General features: G+C 36.8%; 1 protein-coding gene across 2 annotated transcripts in view; it reads left to right on the top strand.

Moving 5' to 3' along the window:
• The window catches only part of PARD3B (par-3 family cell polarity regulator beta), a 982,784-nt gene that overhangs the window by 511,177 nt on the left and 450,440 nt on the right, over window positions 1-21,167 (top strand). For both annotated transcript variants that reach the window (XM_072742730.1, XM_072742729.1), the window contains exons 5-7: window positions 6,605-6,693; window positions 14,946-15,032; window positions 21,032-21,157. In XM_072742730.1, the coding sequence (XP_072598831.1) occupies window positions 6,605-6,693; window positions 14,946-15,032; window positions 21,032-21,157 (302 nt within the window). The remainder of the gene's footprint in view (window positions 1-6,604; window positions 6,694-14,945; window positions 15,033-21,031; window positions 21,158-21,167) is intronic.

Genomic DNA, 21,167 nt, shown 5'->3' with positions numbered 1-21,167 from the left:
GGTAGTCAGTTCTCTGTTCTAGGTCTCTGTTCTGGGTCTCAGTTTTCTTAGCTATAAAATGATTAGACTAGCTCTGTTCTGGGTCTCAGTTTTCTTAGCTATAAAATGATTAGACTAGCTCATCAGTACCATTCTTTACAGTGCTTAATTAATATTGTTAAGGATTTCTGAAGGTCTCCACTAATTACTATAGGACAGTGTTTCTCGAAGTATGGTTCTTTGACTATAAGCATCAGGGACTTGTGAGAAATGCAAATTCACAGGGCTTACCCTAGATCTACCGCATCAGAACCTCCAATGGGTCCCAACAAACTGTTTTCACGGGCTCTAGGTGATTCTGTTAATGCTAAAGTTTGAGGATCTCTGTTAAAAGTAAAATAAATAAAATTGTCCTTATTCTTAAGAAACTTGAAATTTAGTACTTTTCAAATCTCCAATTTTCTTGCCAATTTCTAGGCATACAGATATGCAATCTAATATATATATATTTATAACTCAAAATATGAAAAAATATATATACAATGAATAGTGGGCATGTTAAATTGTTAGAACTGAAACATTTTGAGGTGATATCTATGCAGCCATGATTTCCCATGGTAAGGTGTTGCCCAAGGCATGAAGAATATATATTAGGTCAAGCTTGAGTAACGGTGCTTGACTACCAAAATGCATGATCATTTTATATGTGTGCTTATCAAATACAACTTGTTTTTACTTAGCACAGATATTCTTGTTCTAAAATGTAAAAACAAAGATTCTGAAATTATGCCCAGAATTTTAATTTTAAAATTTACATTATGTTTATGTATGAGCATCAGGCATGTAACCTGACACTCAAATCTTCTCTGTATAATTTTTCTATTACTCTCATTCTAAAATTCACGTGCAATTTCAAAAGAAACTTGCAGTTGGCTTTTTAGAATGCAAATATTGTTATAATATGCACCTGAGCTTTGAAATATAATTCAATTGCAGTTAAAATTTTGTGGGCATATAGTTTCAAATGTGGCTGAAGTGCACTGGGGGGAAAACATCGGAGCCATATATTTTCACCTATACGTCAAAGACATCTGTTGATAACGGGACAGCTATTTTAGTTCTCATCTGAGAGATGAAAAACTGAGCTGTAAAACTGTTTTTAGTATTGTTTTAGAGCTGTGGTCGGCTAGGGAAAAGCAATGAGAATTTGGGTAACATTTTCTTCCAAAAAAGTTTGATCAAGTGTGCTAAGTTTATTTGGAAGTGTATAACTTTAATGAGGCTACATGATGAATACGCTCTCCTTGATGAAATCAGTGACTTAGACCAACTGAAACATGAAATGGTAGCCTGGTGCCAACACCCTGATCACCCTGGGGAGCCCTGGGGAGGAGTGCCTGGCCTGGTGCTGCGCCCTTTTCAAGCAGCCTGTGAGCCCTCGAAGTTGTTAGCGCTGGTGCTAACTAAATGTAAACACCTTTACTTCCCAGCTGCTGCTAATTGGTTTGGGAATATTTATGTAAGTGTTGATTTTAAGGCTAAAAATAGTGCAGTGATGTTTAAATCCAACTCATTCTGGCTGTCAGAAATGCTCCCATGATCCTGAAAGTGTTGCTAAAAATGTTCACTTTTTAAAAAATTGTAGTAATTAAACTTGTCTGTTGTGAGAGCCACATATGATATGTTCTCTGCTCTGACAAAAGAGATAAAGGACAAACTTCTTCAAGGCCTCTGCTGGGTTGGCGAGACAGAACTTTCTGCTGAACTTCATCAGAGAGCAAAGAATTGTAATGTGGGGAAAAGTAGAAGGCAAAATAAGTTTTGAAGTTGCTTTATATCCTTATACTCTATGCAGTGGATCACATCTGTCTATTTTATTTATTTTTTTAAAGATTTATTTAGTTATTCATGAGACACACAGAGAGAGAGGCAGAGACATAGGCAGAGGGAGAACCAGGCCCCCCACAGGGAGCCCCATGCGGGATTCGATCCCGGATTCCGGGATCAACCTCTGAGCTGAAGGCAGACAGACGCTCAGCCACTAAGCCACCCAGGCATCCCCACATCTGTCTATTTTAAATTAACATTAAAGGTAGCCATTCTAATAATTTTATTAATACAATTAAATGTAGAGCTTCCCAAACCATTGATCTTTTTAGAGCAAGTTTGGGGATTTAAAATGACACAGTTAATATTTCTCAAGTCTGAAGTTGAGGAAATATCGTGTATGTTGAGCACCATTTGTTTATACCTCTACCTCTACCTCTTCATCATCAGATTATTTTTGCTCCTTTACCTCCCAACTAAAAAGTCAGACTTCACAGATTTTCCTCAAAGTTATTTAAATAAGCTACGAGAGGGGTAAAAAAGTCATTTTTAGATATGTGTGATTTCATGACTCTTCATCACATAACTTAGTGGAGGAAAAGCCCAAGAAGAGCTCCTAAATTATTGCTTGTCAAATATCTTGTAATTTTCGGGAAAAGTCATTTTTTGGACCCTGTCAAGAAATAAGTTGCCATTTGTAAGTCTTGAAGCAGTGCACTGCTACCGTGTTGTTGAAGTCAATTGGAATTGTCTTTGTGTCCTTGCAGGGCACCTTGAGCATTTGTCTGCCTGCTGCATCTCTAGAGGATATCAAAGAATTCTGTTATTGCCATATAGAGAAATGATTTTGGCAAGTGACAAACACTGCCCATTAGTTGAGATGATAAACTCTAGTTACTGCTCTTTTTGATAGCTGCAGCAAAGCAAAGAGTTTTCGATGCTGTTTTCAAAATAGTGGGACTCTTTTCTTAGACATAGAAGTCTGCGAACGTGTGTGTTCTTTTGTAAGTTCGTAGGTATTGACATGATTGCTGTAAAACCGTAGTCAGTTCAGCATTATGCTTGAGTGGATTATCACATTGCAATTGGCCCAACGTTGCTTGCAAATTCTAACTGATATTTCCATATACTTAGAGTATCAAGTATGTTGTTGACATAAATAGAACCTTTACCATCTAAGTTATTTTTAAAATAACTAAAAAAAAGTTATTTTAACCTTGTAGAATGTTGATTTGAACCAGAAAGTGGGTTATTTTCTTATCATAGCATGGGATCAACAAAAGAATTCTACATGGAGTAGGAAGCAAAGAGGCAAAAATAGTTAAAAATTTTTTATCTCAGTTTTTTCTTTGATGTTCTGTGGATATATATCTTTGAAGAATTACAGAGCCCCCAAAATATTTATTTTAATTAATAGTTGCTGTTAACTGTTCATGGATGCAAAGCCTTTATATTGCTAGGATGCCAATACTCCAAATGTTGTCTCATTGGATGTGATTTTTACCAAAATCCAGCTGACTTTTTTTTTCTTGCAGAACTTGATGTTCTGATTCTAAAATTTGTATGAAAATGCAAGGGATGCAGAATAGCCAAAACAAACTTGGAAAAACAAATGTGGAGAATTCTCACTTCCTGATTTCAAAACTTAGTATAAAACTGAATAATCAAGACCGTGTAGTACTGGCATAAGGATACATGATAGATCAATGGAATACAGTTGAGAGTACAAAAATGAACCCTTACATTTTTGGTCAGTTGAGTTTTTATGACTGTTAAGCAACTCATTGGAGAAAGAATAGTCTTTACAACAAATGATATAGTCACACTTTGCACAAACACTAACTCAAAGTAGTTATATGCCTAAATGTAACAACTAACATTTTAAAACTTTTAGGAGAATATAGGAGTAAGTCTTTATGACCTTGTATTATGCAATATTTCTTTGATACAGCGCCAAAAAGCACTAATAACAAAAGAAAAAAATAAATTGAACTTCATTAAAATTAAGAACTTTTGTGTTTCAAAGGGCACATCGAGAAATTTCAGCAAGTGTCTCCATAGAAAGGGAGGCAATAATTGCAAATCATGTGTCTAAGGAATCTGTATACAGAATATGTAAGAACTCTTGTAATTCAATAATTAAAAAACCAAATAATTAGATACTTCTTCACAGGAGGTCTACAAATGTCCAATAATCACATGAGAAGATCCTCAGCATCATTATTCATTAGAGAAATGCAAATCATTAGTCATTGGAGATATGCAAAATAAAAACCACTTCACACCCACTATGATGGCTAAAATTTTAAAAAAGGAAAATTGAAAGTGCAAGAAGGTGAGGATTCAGAGAAATTGGTACCCTCATATATTGCTGATGAGAATGTAAAATTGTGCAATACTTTGGAAATAGTATAGTAGTCTCTCAAAATGTTATACAGAGTTACCATATGGCCCAGCAATCTCACCCCTGGATATCTATCTATCAAAGAGAAATGAAAACTTAAGCCCACAAGAACCTGTTTTTAGTGACATTTATTTCACAGCTGAACATGATTTCAAATGGTTGTAGCAACATTATTTATAATCAGAAAAAGTGGAAAAACCCCAAGTGCCCATTGAATGATGAGCAAGTAAACAAAATACAGTCTATCCATACAATGGAATATTATTTAGCCATAAACTGCAGTGAACTACTGATACATACTACAACATGAATGAGCCTTAATAACCTCATGCTCAATGATAACAGCCACATGTCTTATGATTCTGTTCATAATAGATATATTCTTAGAGACAAGAAGTGAATTAATGATTGTGGGGTGAGGTTGGGGGTGGGGTGGGGGCAGGGGGTTGGGAGAGAAAGATGGGGGTGGCAGGCAGAAGTGGGAGTGATGGCTAATGGGTATGGGACTCTTTTTGGGTTTTTAAAATTATTCTAAAATTAGATAATGGTGATGAATGCAAAATTCTGTGGATAAGCTAAAATAGACTGAATTGTACTTTTTAAAAGGGTAAATTTAATGTTATATGAATTATATCATAATAAAATGTTTATAAGAAATAAAAATAGTGGGTCTTAAAGCCCCAGTCAAGCCTCTCAATGATTGAAGCTGCAGCCCTGTTGATACCTTGAAGTGTTGCCTCCTCATGAGAGATTCTAGCCCAGAACTCCCCCGTCCAAGCCACTTCTAAATATTTGATCCACAAAAACCCTAAGAGACAATAGGATTTTTTAATGCATTCAATTTGAGGGTAATTTATTACACAGCATTAGGAAACTAATACAATGCCATTGTGCTCATGCATTCGTTAAGCATCACTAAATGAGCTCTGTGTGTTGGATACTTCATGGAGGACCAGCCATGCCCTTACCCTTCAGAGTGCTCCCCCTTGTGTAAGAGAGGTAAGAAGGTGTAAATATGCCGACGTGCGCAGTAGTCATGAGTTCAAATATTTTGTTAAATTGTCTACCTAAGTATTTTTGTTAGCTCCCAGCCCTCTTTTCTCTGTAAGCATATATCAATCCCTTCATAATAGTAGGAATGTTTGAAAGCTTTCAAAGACATTCATCTTTTAAGATTTGTTACCCTAAACTAAAAATTGTTCTTTGACCTTTTAGATTTTCTTCCCTTTGTTTATCCCCATAGAAGAGTGAAAACAAATTTTTAAAAAACGAAATCTAGTGTAGACTGAGTCTTTCACAAACCCAGCACCCCAACGTGAAATGTTGCCACACAGTCTAAAAGTGAAATACATTTTTTAAATCATTGCACACTGACAAACTGCTTGAATTGTGCCTCCACACCTTGTTTTCTTCAAGGTCCTAACTTAATTCCTTTATGCCCAACCTCTTAACTGATATATTGTCTTTTTGTTGTTGAAATGATGCTTTCAGATCCACAAATGCTGTTTACAAGTGGTCATTGACAATGGATCTTTCTCCATGTGGTTTGTGGATTCCTTGAAACCTGAGTCCATGAGTAACACTGTTTCTGACTTTGCTTCTGAAGAGCGGTGTATCTGCAAAATCCCTCTGTTAAAGTGCAATTCCAAAGCCTACCAGAAATCCAATGCTTCCCAAATGAGATTCTAAATCAAGCTTGCTTTTTAGAATCCATTCTGTCTATCTAACACCCAACTCAGTGTGGCCACTGGCTTGGCGTGCTTACCCTCTCTGGCCCCCTTACCTGTCTGTTACGGAAGAGTGTTTACCATCTTAGAAATTAAATGGTTACTTGTAGCTTCTCTCTGCTGAAGATCACTCTCAGAATAAAAGTTTTATGACAAAGTAAGAACTCCACATTTCTTTTCCTTTCATTATCCTGTTAGACTTTTGACAGAAGTAACCTTGCCAGGCAACTTTTTTTTTCCATGGATTTGGCTTACTTTATATTTTTAGTGTCACCAGGGGGTGCAGGCAAGTAGAGTACATTAAAGCTAATACATCACCACCTGTCAGTGGCACCTTCCCTTTGGTACCCCTTTCCTTGCTGATTTAAAACACTCGGTCCCAAAAGCTTATGGTTGAGTAGCAGGAAGCTAAATGATGTATTCCAAACCTCTTAACACATTGCCTTGTGTAAATGGCCCATTTGAGTATTTCAGAAACCAAACAGGAGAGAAAAGAACATTGAAAGCACGGAAAAGATTAACACCTGTTTCCAGTCTTCAAAGAAATTGGAGCATACTATATATACCGAGAGTAAAACCACTTGCCATTTCACATTGAGCCATTTTATTCAAATTTCCAATTCTCTATGCATAGCATCCACATATTTATGGGTTTGTTTGACTGCAGGATTCCACACAGAACTTAGAAGATGGAGAAGTTATGAATGGTGTACAGCCAGAGCCACCGACATCGCCGAAAACCAAGGATGCACTGAGGTATTCTCTTTATGTGAATAAGAGTATTTTAGTTATCTCGAGATAATGTTTCTTTAATAGTTTGTAGTTGTTCCTATTTTATAGGGAAGGTCAAGATAAGTAGAATAGTGGACTGAAACCTGTCTCAATTCTAAAATTAATTAGTCACTCTTCTATTTTCTTTTATGATGTAAGAACTTCCTGACAAACATATATAAATGAGCGTCCAACTCTTTCAACTCTTCAGCAACCTGGATTTCTTAATTGCTTTTTTTCTCTTTGAACAACAGTTTAAAGGGAATTTTCAGAGTTCATTGTGGTTGAGTGTTCCACTTTGACATTAGCTCTTTGAATATTGCTTTGCATTCTGTTTTAACCTTCTTGGAATATTTTATTCAATGTATATAACATGAATCCAGTCTATCACCAAGGATTTTTCATGTTTTTAATGTAAGTAACTCATTATATGAAGTCATTTGCTCTCATTTTCCTCAATAATTACTTTGTTCTGCACTAATTTCCAGTCCTGCCTTAGCTGCTACACAGGTTCAGTTCCGAGTTTTGCTTCTTGCTAGTTCTATGAACTTAGGCAAGTTATTTGTCTCTTTGCCCTAGTTTCTGGTCTGTAAAACAGAAATAATATTAAAACCTTCCTCAGAGGGTTGGTATGAAGATTAAATGAATTCATGTAAAGAACTTCAAACAATGCCTGGGCCAGAGTCAGCCATGGGAATATTTGCTACTGTTGGCTACCACTGTATTGTGCTCATCATCACCACCATCTCGGTGATGATAATGATACTACCACCACCACCACCACCATTCTTACCATCATATTTTCTACATTGCTTCAAATTTTGCACTAGAAAACTAATTCCATATTTAATAGTGGTAAGAGTAATTAAGTAACTTGTAGACACCCAATCTATATCCACTACTCTTGTCTCCAAATCCTTCGACTCCAGTGTGAACACTTCCCCTTATTCTTTTTGTGTTTTATTTCATGCTAAGAAACTTCATGTAGAGAGCCCCAGTTTGGAGAAATCAGCTGAAATCAGGTTGAGGCCAAGTTCAGAAAGTAGAGGAAGTACAGACTTCCAGCTCTTGCAGCCTCTTTGGTAAGAGGAGGATGAGATAGATCTTAACAGCATAGCATGCACAACTAGCAGCAGGAAGCTTGGAGATTACAACTGCAGGAGAACACATTGGTTCTAGCTGGCATGGAGTGATGAAGAAACAAAGGAAGAGAAATTAGGAAGTCACTTAGACCTGAGTTACGTGGTCAGCATTGTCCTGGGGCAAGGATGGCATGCTACCCCACAGAGTTTGGCTCAAAAATAGGACTTTGGGGTCACTTTGATGTAGGTAGCATAGAAGCTCAGCAGATTATTTGCAGAGTCCGTCTCAAAATATTTTGAACTTGTTCCTATACTTTAATCCCCATAGTCATTGCTCAAGCAATGACTCTCAGACTATTACAGTAACTCCACTGTCTCTTCTCTTGAATATCAATCTCTTTATCCTAATTGATCTGACATAGTACTGCTGGATAAAATTTCTTAAACCATAGCATTCAGCAAGCCATTCCTTCATTCCAATTGAATTTCGTTAAATCCTTGATTTGAACACTACTTATGTAACTTTAGACTAATCATTTAGCCTCTTTAATTTTATTTAATATGGAAAATGGGTATCAGGATCACACAGATTATTATGAAGATTAAATGAGATTTATCACAGGCAATTGCACGTAGTACAAGGCTAAATGAAAGCCTAGATAAATATTTGTGGCTGCTATAGTTATGATTAGCACACATTCCACAGTTTGTTGGAACTGTCATTCTCCCATATAAGTCTGTGAATCCTCCAAGGCATTCCTGACACGTCATACAGGTCTTGGAACATACTAGCAGCATATTTGTTCAGTGAATGGTTAAAACACATTGCTCCATAGATCATAAGCATATCTATTAACTAGTTACTCATAATTAACAAATTTTTTAAAGAAAACTGTCTGAGGAGGTTGTCCAAATAGGCTTATAATATGCATCTTCTATGAAGTACTATTCAATTTCCCTTGATGATGAAGCAAGAAGTTTCTCTTAGGTGGTTTCTATTGGGTTTTTAAAAAATTTTTTAAATTGTACTTTAAGCTCCTCTCTCTTTCTTACCTTTTCTTTTCTTTTTGAGGGGGGGGGCAGTGCAGAGGAAGAGAGACTATCTTAAGCAGGCTCCACTCCCAGCATGGAGCCCCATGAGGGGCTTGATCTCACAACCCTGAGATCATGACTTGAGCCAAAATCAAGAGCTGGATGCATAACTGACTAAGCCATCCAAATGCTCCTAAACTTCTCTTTCAACAGCAAGCAACATGTGCAAAAGACCTTCACCGGATCCCTAAGTTCTCCGTCATTCCTGACCTCAAACTATTCCTTGACACATTTCCAAATTTGCTTCCTCTAGACTTACCTCTCTTCCCAGGCTTAAAACAGCCATCAAGTTTTATTTGTCTTTCCCTCTGATATCCATTCATTCGGCAAATTATTGAGAGAGTCCATGTCAAAAAAAAAAAAAATATATATATATATATATATTGCTTAAACCTTCCCCAGGTAGTCATGCTTTATTCCTGTAATTCTTACTCAAGCCTTATTACCAATCTGATTATTGCAATCATTTACTCACTCCTGTCTCAGGAATCAATCTCTATCTTGTCTTATTCTTTTCTAATAGATCCCACATATCACTGCCAGATAAATATTTCTAAACCCCAGCATTTATCACACCACTCCTAGTGCCGACACTTTTAATGACTCCATTTTCTACAGAACTAAGTCTGCTTTTTTTTTTTTTTTTTTTAGCATAGAATTTGACATATCACTTTGAGATTTGATCTCAAGCTTGTGGTTCAACCTTCTCTTCTCAATACCTGCCTCTGTCTTTCCCTTCCTTTCTCCCTGCTCACTGACCTCTTTCTTTAATATCACAACTAGTCTATGTGCCCACACACCCTCCTGGTTCAGTGTCTCAGTGTAGACTGTGTTCTTTCATCTGCATGCCCCCTCCATTCCCTCACCTACTTTTTCTGACTGAAGATCCATTTGCCCTTCTCAGTTTCATCTAAAATGTACCTCTTTCAGGAAGACTTTCCTGATCGCAGCTTCCTTTCCTAATCCTGTACTAATTTCCTCTGAGCCTCATCAGAATGTGCCTCAACTTTGAAACTCACAGGAGAGTAGCTTAAAACTCTGCTCTTAAAAAAATAATAAAATAAATAAAATAAATAATAAAATAATAAAAAAAAACCCTGCTCTTGAATATAAATTATAATTTGAGTTCTGACTCTACCTTGTCAAGATGGTGTGAGGCTTGACAAATTATTTTACCTTTTTAGGCATTGGTTTACTTATCTATAAAATGGGACTGACATGTTTACCTTATACTTTTGTAAGAGTACATGGTATCATGCTAGAAGGCCATTAATATACTGCCTCCCAAATAATAATTTATAATCAGAAAAAGTATACTATGATTACTACTATCATTCCATTGCTTTGTATTATTCCTTGTTATCTGTCATAACCTGCCTCCCTAGATTATAAACTCCTCAGACATTGGCCTCTCTATTTTCCTTGTAGAACTTCCTCCTTGTAACTACTCTATTAATATACATTGAATTTAGGTATGTTACATGAATCCCACCATCATCAGCAACAAATTTTTTGTTAGGTTTTCACTCAGTATATTTGCATCAACAAGACATCATGATCCAGCAGACCTGTGCCATCAACAGACTCTTCTGGGAGGTCTTTCTTTCACGTTCCATCTCTCACTCTATTCCACATGACAGACCTGCATGTTAGGGCCTGAAGAAACCCGGCTGAAACCTTCTATCCATGTATTACCCATCATCTTCTCTATGGCAGCAGTCTAATCATGAAGAAAGTGTTTTCCTCAATCCTACAATACCTGAGGATATTTTTTTTAAGATTTTATTTATTTATTCATAAGTGGCAGAGAGAGAGAGAGAGAGAGAGAGAGAGAGATACAGGCAGAGGGAGAAGCAGGGTCCACGCAGGGAGTCCAACGTGGGACTTGACCCCGGGACTCCAGGATTGTGCTCTGGGCCAAAGGCAGGTACCCAACAGCTGAGCCACCCAGGTGTCCCACTGAGGATATTTTTAAAAGTCTTACTGAAGAAATCAGTTGAAAAAAATGGAAAGTTTGAGATAATTTCCTTTTAATCTATAAACTCATCCCTCAAAAAGTTCTAATAATCATCCTAATAGCTGATAGTTACTGAGCCTTTTGTGTATGCCAGCTACGACTTGTGTGATGTACATGCTATGTCCTCTAATTGTTTTTAAACTGACAGTTCTACTAGGAATTTATCTTAATTTCCCCATAGTCCAAATAAAGAAACTAATTCTTTTGATGTTCATTTAAATTATTTACTCAACGAACTCAAAGCCACCACTACTATAAACTGTCTAATTTCATAAGTGAGTCATGATTTTCTTCCAAAATAAGGTATGTGCCCCCGCACCACACCTGCCCTGAGCCCTGTCTGTCCCTTCCTCTAAATGAGTGGCCTGTGACTGAGTCCAGTAATCTCAAGGCTAAAAATGCTATCCATTTGCCTCCTGTGAGGACTTGGACCTGCAGCCGTCTGCAGCTCTGGCATCCTTGCCCTCAGGCTTCCTGTGTTTCTTCTGGATGGAGCCAAATGCAGTACTTGCCATGGAGTTCCTGCAGAGTAGCTGTTGAGGACAGGCTCACTTTTAACCCTTTATTTTGTACCTTCGTCCAGAGTTTTGTCCTAAAATCCGAGATAGGTAGCAGCTGGTCCCAGGAATTAGTTGAATCAGTTTTGTCAGTTGGATCTGAGGGCATTTAGCTTGATTAATGCTGTTGGACCTAATGTTCTGTGACTCTCTGCTCTCACTTTAGTTGTATAAAATCAGCTGTTTTGATCTTTGTGAAATTATAGACTTTTCTTTGTGTAATTAATGTACTTTCCCTTTACCCCACATTTCATTTTTTGTCCATTTTTCACAAGTAGCTGCCAGTCCCTTTTTTCTTTCCACTGCTAGAATGTCCTCTCCACCTCGTTCTCTAAGTTTTCCATTCTCAGTCTGCCTCCAAAAAATAAATTACTGTGTACATATCCTGTTCACTGGTCCCTGAACCCTACTCTACACTTTACCTAACCAAATAGCATTAATAGTGTATATTTCCACATCTTAGTAAAAAAAATCTCACTTTATGAGATTAAGTATTCAAATAATTGTGTCCAGCCTTACTTGCTGTGTTTATCTTTCATGAAGGGTATATATACAGAGATTTCTACAGAATTCCATCAGGTATATATAACACAAGGGTTCTTTTTCTGTCCCTCCCCCTTTAAAATAAGTAAAAATATCCCGTTTATGAGACTTCCTCTTTCAAAAGCTTTTCTTTCCATCTTAAAATAATGGATAAGAACATGGTAAAACATACCCTGTATAAAATTTGTAATGCTGATCTATATAAAATAAATTTAATTCTCTGTATCTGCCTATATATTAAAATCTATAAAATCAAAAGTCTTCTGTGCTTTTTTCCTGAGATAATATTTTGATGCTAGTAATTTAACATTTGTCAAATATCTTTCTAGCCAAAGATTGTGCCTGTCATGTATATAGATAGCACACAAGTTTATTCTGAAATCTAAAAAAAGAAAATCTTATAAAATATAAATGAACCTTTAAACTGTATCCCCCAAAAAAGTTGTGGTGTTTTGAAACAGGATTGATTGCTTTAACAAATTATAAGATTTACTTTAAGTGAGTGTGAAAATAGAGGATTGATATTTCTTGAAGAATAGATATCAGTATAATACATAGATTTTACTGTTTTACAGGAGAGGTTTTGAGTTGGGTAAAGAAATATTTGCAGGCACCTGGGTGTCTCAGTGGTTGAGCATCTGTCTTTGGCTCAGGTCGTGATCCCGGGGTCCTGGAATTGAGTCCCCTCCCATCAGGCTCCCTCGGGGGAGCCTGCTTCTCCCTCTGCCTATATATCTCTGCCTCTCTCTGTGTGTCTCTCATGAATTAATAAATAAAATCTTTTAAAAAAATATTTGCTAGACAAAAACTCCATAAAGCCATCCTAAAAATTCTTAAGCTAAAATCTTGAACTCTATACTAAACACTATATCCCAAAAGCCTCTATATAATACATAAAAGAGCTGTCTATAAGCATGTGGATATGTGATACGTTTATTAGGAAAGATTTGTGTTATGTTCTAAGTGTAAAACTATAAAAATACACTATAAAGGTAGAGATAATAGTTTTAATTATTTTTAAATATATTTTTAGGATTTTTTTATTTATTCATGAAAGAGAGAGAGAGAGAGAGAGAGAGGCAGAGACAGAGGGAGAAGCAGGTGCCACGCAGGAAGTCTGATGTGGGTCTCGATCCCGAGACCCCAGGATCATGCCCTGGGCCGAAGGCAGGCACTAAACTGCTGAGCCACCCAGGGATCCCCTAACCAAGATTTTCATGTTTGTTTTTAAAAGTCTTTAAAATAATGCCATAACCCTAGAATGTTAATGCTTTGGGTTTAGACTTTCTCAAATACCTGCAAATGAACTATAAATCTGTTATTATATAAAAATTATTGCTTTGTGGTCCATTAAAAGCTATACAACTTTTTCTGCCCACCAGACAGTTTATATTTAGGACATATAATGCATATCTATATATAGTATTACATATATATACACACACACACAGAGATATTATGTGAATATACAGATAATGAATATATTCATATAATATCTATACCCTCACACAGTAAGTATCAAGAATCTATTTATCCCATGATATTGCCACTCTAAGATTTGTTTTATTTCTAACTTGTACTCCAGGCCTCTGATAGAACCTGCTTGACTGAACAAGTTTTAAATATATTGGCAGTATCTGAGAAAAACTCGTTTGAAATTTATTATCAGATTTGAAATTCTATTATATTCCACAAATGTTAGAAATTGACATGCTCTTTTTTCAGTTCTTAATGATAATAAGTTTGCAATGAAAACACATTAAAAATAAGCCTAGTCTACTGATGAGAATATATTTAATGTATTTATTTTAGATTGCTGATAATTCAGAGAGTACTACATGCAGAGTGAATTCATCAGGCATTTTGCTTTCTTATGCTGTTCTCAACTTTCTAGCAAGGAGCCAAAATTTCACCGTTTTCAATTTGGAACAGAAAAGCATTTGTAGCAGCTGTAGCTCTTAATTTGACATCTAGTTTCAGGTCATTTTCATGTAAATAGGAAACAATAGAGACCTACTTACAATTTCCATAACAGGGATGCTTGCTTCAACTTTATCATTTTTCCTCTAGCAATTTTATTTTCTCTCTGTGGGATTAAAGGAGCCAATAATTGTTCACGGTTATTATTTTTCATCTTTATAAAAACTTGTTAGTTCCACTCTTTATTACTCAAAGTTTCCCAATATCTTGTATATTTCAGTCATACACACTATCCATTAATGTTTCTAGCTCATCCTTTCCTTAATCTGGAGTAGGTTAGGCGGGTCAGGCTTTCTATTTCTTTCTGTAATACATTTTCTTCAGGCTTTACAACTTCTTTTTCTACCTCTAAAAAAAATAGGAGGTGAAAATTTAGAATTGTTCCATTGAATACAACTGATGCCTTATTGAAAGGCAAGTCTAAGTTCTGATTTGTAATGCTCTGAACATGCCCATATGGATTACCAACTGTGGCTTCACTGTTGTAAAATGTAATTCTGTGCTTTTTTCTAGTAAATACGTATTTTGTTTCAATTTTCCTGTTCTGGGGTGGAAGCCTACTTTATGCTTGAGCATAGATAAGCTTAATTCCATGTATTTTATCATCTGTACAGTAATTTTCAAGTGTGTCTCAATGGAAAGAAATTTCATTTTTGTATATATTCTTTTAAATATGTTGATTTATGCAGATTAAGTTAAGTAGGAAGTTATTTTCCTGGGTCGTTATTTCCATTTGTTTCCCTTCTAGGGGAAAAAAAAATACGAAATCAGTCTTTTAAACATTTTATTTCCTGGATCTTGTGAACATACCAGCAAATCATGTACTCATTTGATTTCATCTCCTGCTGTTGAATTTACAGCAGTTGATATAATCTTAGGTTATTTATTTTTTTAATGTGCTGCTTTTTTTTTTTTTTTTTTTTTTAAGTAGAGACTCATCTGTGCTTTATTTTTTTTCTGCCCCAGTGATATGACAAGAACAGTGGAGATTTCTGGGGAAGGAGGCCCCTTAGGAATACATGTAGTACCCTTCTTTTCATCTCTGAGTGGAAGGTAAGATGTTTTCTTTATATCAGAGGCTCATGCTAATGAAAAACTTGACTTCAGCTCATTTTCCCAAATGAGGTTTCAAAAGAGGTTTAAATATGTATCTCTGTTATTCAGATGGATAGCTCAATATATACTTCTGTTTGCCGCTTAGGTTTTAGAAACAAAGTCATTTACTTCTAGGATACAGTGGAAGAGCAAAAATATCAATCACAATTTCTGCATTTATACTTAATTATGAAGTAATTTTTTAAAGATTTAGTCATTTATTTGAGAAAAAGAGCACGAACGGGGGCCGGGGCAGGGGGGAGTGGGAGGAGGAAAAGGAGGAAGCCGACTCTCTGTTGAGTGGGGAACTCGACCTGGGCCTCCATCTCAAGACCCTGAGATCATGACCTGAGCCAAAATCAAGAGTTGGATGTTCAACTGACTGAGCCACCCAGGCACTCTGGAAACATTTTCTTAAAGTATTCTTGCCAGTGACAGGTAGTAAACAGAATCCTTGAGATAGATTTTAACATACCGTTAGACAAATACTACACCTGAATATTTTAACGTTCCAAAATATACTCCCAACAAGTGAATATAGTAATCCAAATTGGTATTTCCTGATTTTGCTCAGGTATATGGAACTTAGGATAATAAATACTCTAGCATTATAAGTAGCTATATCAGAAGCTATATGTTTTCATTATTTTAACTATAGTAGTAAAATACCATTGTGTTATTTTTTTCTAAAAGAAAATATAATCAAATAAAAATAGTATATCACATTCTTTTGAAATTTTAAAGACATTATATTGCTAAATCCACAGTAGCAAATGGTAATTTAGATATCGGCATTTCTTGAAATTCATGTCCACCTAACTAGATATAAAAGTTCGTTTACTGTTAGAAATTAAAATGGGTAAAAAAAAAAAAAAGAAATTAAAATGGGTGCCTGAGACTTAGTAATATTATAACAACTTTATAATACTAGTGTAATGACAGCCTTTAGCCCTGGATTGATAATGACAAGGAGTCTCTTAAAAGAAAGGGCTTTTCTTAAAATCAGTTTCTCACTCATGATATGATTTTAATTAATTTCCTAAATTAATTGTTCTTATACTAAATGCATCACTGAAAAGTTAGAATGCCTTATTTTAGCTTAGAAGAGCCACGTCCAGAAAAGTCCATTGATTTTTTCAACGTCACACAAAATCCAGACCCAACCTTCCTTACTCCATTGCTCTTTCTAAAGCAAAAATTTCCCCAAAGACTATATAGTATTAATTTACTGGTTCAGAATATTTATTCAATTCAGTCTGCCACATAGTGGGAAGAGCAGATTTAGTCATGATATTTTGGTTGGCATCATTTTCAGCAGGTAGCCATCTGCTACCTGTAATTGCAAAGTCATCACCTTTTTTTGCAAATAACATCTGATGCCAAGCTCTTGCTGGAATGAATGTTCTCTAAAAAGAAATGAACTGAAAAGCCAGTGGCTCTTATTGTTTCATTTCCTGTATGTGTTAATAAGCGTGTTTATAAATGTTATGGGTTATGGCACAGGACAAGCTGAGGTTGTTTTTGATAGACAGGAAGGGTATTTACCCAGTTGTCATGAGAAATTCTAATGGCTTTTGGCAGAAGTGTACTGATAGAGCTTTGTGAAATACCAGAGCGGTTAAATTACCAGGCCCTTTAGCTTAATGAAGCCAGAATAGAACACAAGATCATCCCAATTTCCAAAACATGAAGAAATGTACAATGTGACAGTCACCATACTTCATTTTCAATAGTTCAGAAATCAAGTTGACCCTGTAGACCAGAAATCACCTTCTCTCACATCAAATGAGAGAAACACACTATAATGTATTGATTTCTTCCCTTCTCCTTCCTGGTTCTGATTTCTAGCATAGGCCTTGAAGAATAGAAAGAGTGTTATACTTGGATTCAGAACAGTTGGATTTGAATCTCAGTGTTCTCTTTTATTACTTTGAGCAAGTTCCCTAAACTTGCCTCTTGTGAATACCTACTCCACATCAATGTTGTGGGGATTAAATGATATTAAAAATGTGAAAACTTGTAAAGCACAGAACATATGAATGTGTAAATTATCAGTGTTATTAATATTATGGCTAAAACAAAAAAGCCTGGTTCAGAAATGAACTTTTATAAGTTCAGTAATTTGGTGAAATACATATATATATATATATATATATATATATATATATATATATGCTTTTTTTTGCTATCCATTAGTATTATAGAAAGGAAATTTAATTAAAAAACATAAAAATAATATGGAAGTGGAGACATGAGCCAATAAAAGTTAAGAAGTAATGAGTACAGGCTGAAACAGCACACTTAACTCAACCCATGTGTTTAGATGCAACTGAGTATAGAGCGTGTCAGACAAGTGTCTGACTTCATAATGCCATATGGTTTCAGTGTGTGTGAGCATGGGGGTTTAGGGGGGGTGAGTTAAGGTCATGGTGGTATACTTAGTTCTTAATTTCCTTCCATTTATTGGTTTGTGTCATTATTTTAAATTAGAATTTACATGTAATTCTTTACTAAGACTACTGTAATTGACTTTGCCTCCAATTTCTTTATATATATATATATTTTTTTTTTTTAGAAAAATACTGCCACACCTGTTGTTAAATAGGAAATGTAATTTCACTTAGAACACTCTGAGTACAATATAGTGGCTGCTGTACTAGATAAGGCTTCAGTAGATTCATTAGGTACGACAGCAAAGGGTGTTAAGTGCCACTTGTATGGAGGCCCCTTGGCTTTAAAGTAAGAAACAAAACAAAAATACAAAAAAACTGAGTTCCTGAAAGTAAAAAGCAATCTTATTTCATTGACTTAAAAAAAAATTAAGGTACTTTTGTTTTAGAATTAGAAGCATGGAATCTAATTGTTTTTCAATAAAGATAGCATAAAATACATTCATTTCCTAGTAAAGACAGCTAAATATGACAGAGAAGAAGGAAGGAGTGGGTGAGGAATGACACATAATGGAAGGAGAGGAGATGTTTAGATAAAAATACAAAGCTGCTAGAGTGGCCAAAGCCTTTTATTCAGTGGGAAGAGCAGAAGGGAGCAAGGAGTGAGTGGGTTAGTGTCTAAATGATTATTATAAGAAAAAGAAGCAAATGGCCCACCCTCTTATTCTGTGGGGCAGTAGATTTCAGCCTCCTTTATCACCACTCATTAATGCAAATTAGCTGGTTCCTCTCAGCCTGTAATTTCTCAACAGCATTAATCTTTACATCCTGAGAGCCTTTGTCCCAGATGAGACCACTACCACAGCCCACCAGTTTGGGTCAGAGAAGATAATGAGAGATTCTTTTCCAAGCCTTCTCATACTGGTCTGGATGAAATCAAACTGGAGGAAATCCACTCCTTCTATGGAATAGAGAAGGCAGGAGTGGTTTGTTGCCAGGGACCAAACTAATAAAATCAGTCAGTTTTACATTTTACCAAAATTACCTCTGACACATGGGTTTTACAGTTAAGCTTATTCTGTCAATAAATTTTTCATGGAAAGTTAGGTTATTTAGATCAGTGAGGTTCACATAGCATACTCCAGCTGTAATATGCCAGCTAAATTGCAACCCAGTGGCCTGAAAGAATTAATTCATCTCCCAAAATGTGAAATTAAATCCTAGGGAGTAACATTACATGACTGATGATGTACTGAATTAAATTAAAGGAAGACTTGAATGCTTGTTAAAAAAAATATCGCTTACATAAACTAGTTTATAACCACATGTGAGCCTCCTAATGGATCATGTTATTGTGAATCCACCATAACAAAAATCCAAAATGTGAACTATTAGAGAGTTGTTTAATTTAGGAAAGAAACACTATTTGTTCTATTTCTTCTCCTTTTTCTTTTTCTTCTTTTGCATGTCAGATAGCTCAATTTTTAATATTACGTTACGAGATTAAGGTAGGATTAGTATCTCAAAAATATTAATTTGAATCTCAGATCCTTTATCAAATAGTAGCTTTGGCCCCTTTTCTCTCCCATACAGAATATGATGAGTTTACTAACCTCCTAGAACTAGGAAATGCAGTGTAACACCACCCCACACCTGGGTACCTATGACCCCAAGCCTTCCCTACCATAAGTGGCGTGACTCTCTCCTGCATCAGTGCACTGTATTTATTAAAGACCTGAATGCCACCGCAGGTGCCCCTCCTCTTGCTTCAGATGACATGAGCTCATTGAATAAACCTGGCTCTGGAGGCAGAGGCCCTATTGTGTGGTTGCTCCAAACAGGAAGATGGTTTTCTCCTCCACTTTCATTAGACACCGCCCCCTCTCTATGGCTGACCCTGTTATTCATCTTTAAAATGTTCCCATATTTTATTCAGATTTGAGATTTAGTACAAAGGCACTCTGTGATAACGTGCAAGGACCCGTGTACAAAAAAGAGTGACAAAGCAGAAAAACAAGAGGAGGAGGGACCAAGGAGGTGGCTGTTTTTCCCACGCCCAGCAGATTCCTCTTGGAGGACATGGCTGTCTGTCTTATTCTGGGGACACAGCTGGGACTCTGACATGCCACAAGAAGGGAACTCTCTCACATAAAATATAGCTAAAATATATACAAGTTTGATTTCTTAAGGTTTGTGGTTTAGATACTGCCGAAATACAAGAGTCACATACACACACATCAGGGCTCCTGGGTTGCTCAGTGGTTGAGCATCTGCCTTTGGCTCAGGGCTTGATCTGGGGGGTCCCGGGATCGAGTCCCACATCGGGCTCTGCGCAGGGAGCCTGCTTCTCCCTCTGCCTGTATCTATGCCTCCCTCTCTGTCTCTCATGAATAAATAAAACCTTTAAAACAAACAAACAAACAATGCATTTCATTATTGCTGTAGTCGTCTTCCTCCTTTGCTTTTTCTCAACCCTCCTCTCCACTCCTGACTCTAAGCAACAGCCACAAAGCACCAGGAGCCTCAGGCTATCCTCTCTGGATCCTGAGTCTTCCCCAGCCCTGCCCCCATCAGCTCAGCGTCTCCCTCAGAAGCAGTGAGTGGTGGGCGTGCTGCTCCAGCCTGATTAGATTAAGTCAGGCAACGGGTGTTGAAGCCTCCCCGTGTGGTTCTGGCCTCCTCATCCGTGATGGCTCCCCACACAAACACGCAGGGTTCAGCCTGCTTCTGCATGTCTTCTCTCTCTCCTCCTGCCTGCACCCTTCTGGTCCTGTGTACGGCCCACCTTCTCCCCAGATCTCCTATCCCTCTAGCCTGAGCATGGGAAACACCCACAGGTACTTGATTCAGGGGCACTGACAAATGGGACAGAACTGACTTTTAAACTGAGCAATATAAGGGCACCTGGGTGGCTCAGTGGCTGAGCATCTGCCTTTGGCTCAGATTATGATCCTGGGGTCCTGGGATCCAGTCCTGCCTCAGGTTCCCCACAGGGAGTCTGCTTCTCCCTCTGCCTGTGTCTCTGCCTCTGTCTGTGTGTCTCTCATGAATAAATGAATAAAATCTTTAAGAAAATAAATAAATAAATAAACTGAGCAATATGATCTGTGCGTAAGTGTTTGCTCCTTAAAATGCCAACGACTGTAACAGGTAGTAAGACTGCAAAAAGCTATGGTGAACGTCTGATCTTCTTTCATCATGAAGCTTCGAGGTGCCTCGGGCTAACTCACACCTGTTACAGTCAGCCTGCACCCTTCCCCAAACCGGGCACCTCCGCGTCCTCAGCTCCCCGGAGCTGTAGAGGCCCTTTCTAAGAATATCGCCAACAAGGCGATGGAGTCCTGAATCAGCGTACCCTAGGTCAGTGTTTATGTGTGTCTGGCTTTCTCTCTTTCAGTGGATTTTTTTTTCTCTAAGGATTTAAACAAGAAACAGTTGCCTGAATATAAAGCATAATTTCTTTCCTAAGGAGAAATCAATACTTGTTTCTGAATAGTTGCAAATGGAGAAAAAAAATTGGCCTATTATTATTCAGTAATTTTATTTCAACCTAAATTTTGCATTTAGGATTCTAGGACTCTTCATCCGCGGCATTGAAGAAAATAGCAGGTCCAAGCGGGAGGGACTGTTTCATGAAAATGAATGTATTGTAAAAATCAACAATGTGGACCTCGTAGACAAAACTTTTGCTCAGTAAGCATTT

The sequence above is a fragment of the Vulpes vulpes genome, chromosome 16, assembly GCF_048418805.1.
Source record: "Vulpes vulpes isolate BD-2025 chromosome 16, VulVul3, whole genome shotgun sequence".
Lineage (NCBI taxonomy): Eukaryota > Metazoa > Chordata > Mammalia > Carnivora > Canidae > Vulpes > Vulpes vulpes.
The sequence above is the reverse complement of the archived record's forward strand: the minus strand, read 5'-3'. Positions and strand labels throughout refer to the sequence as shown.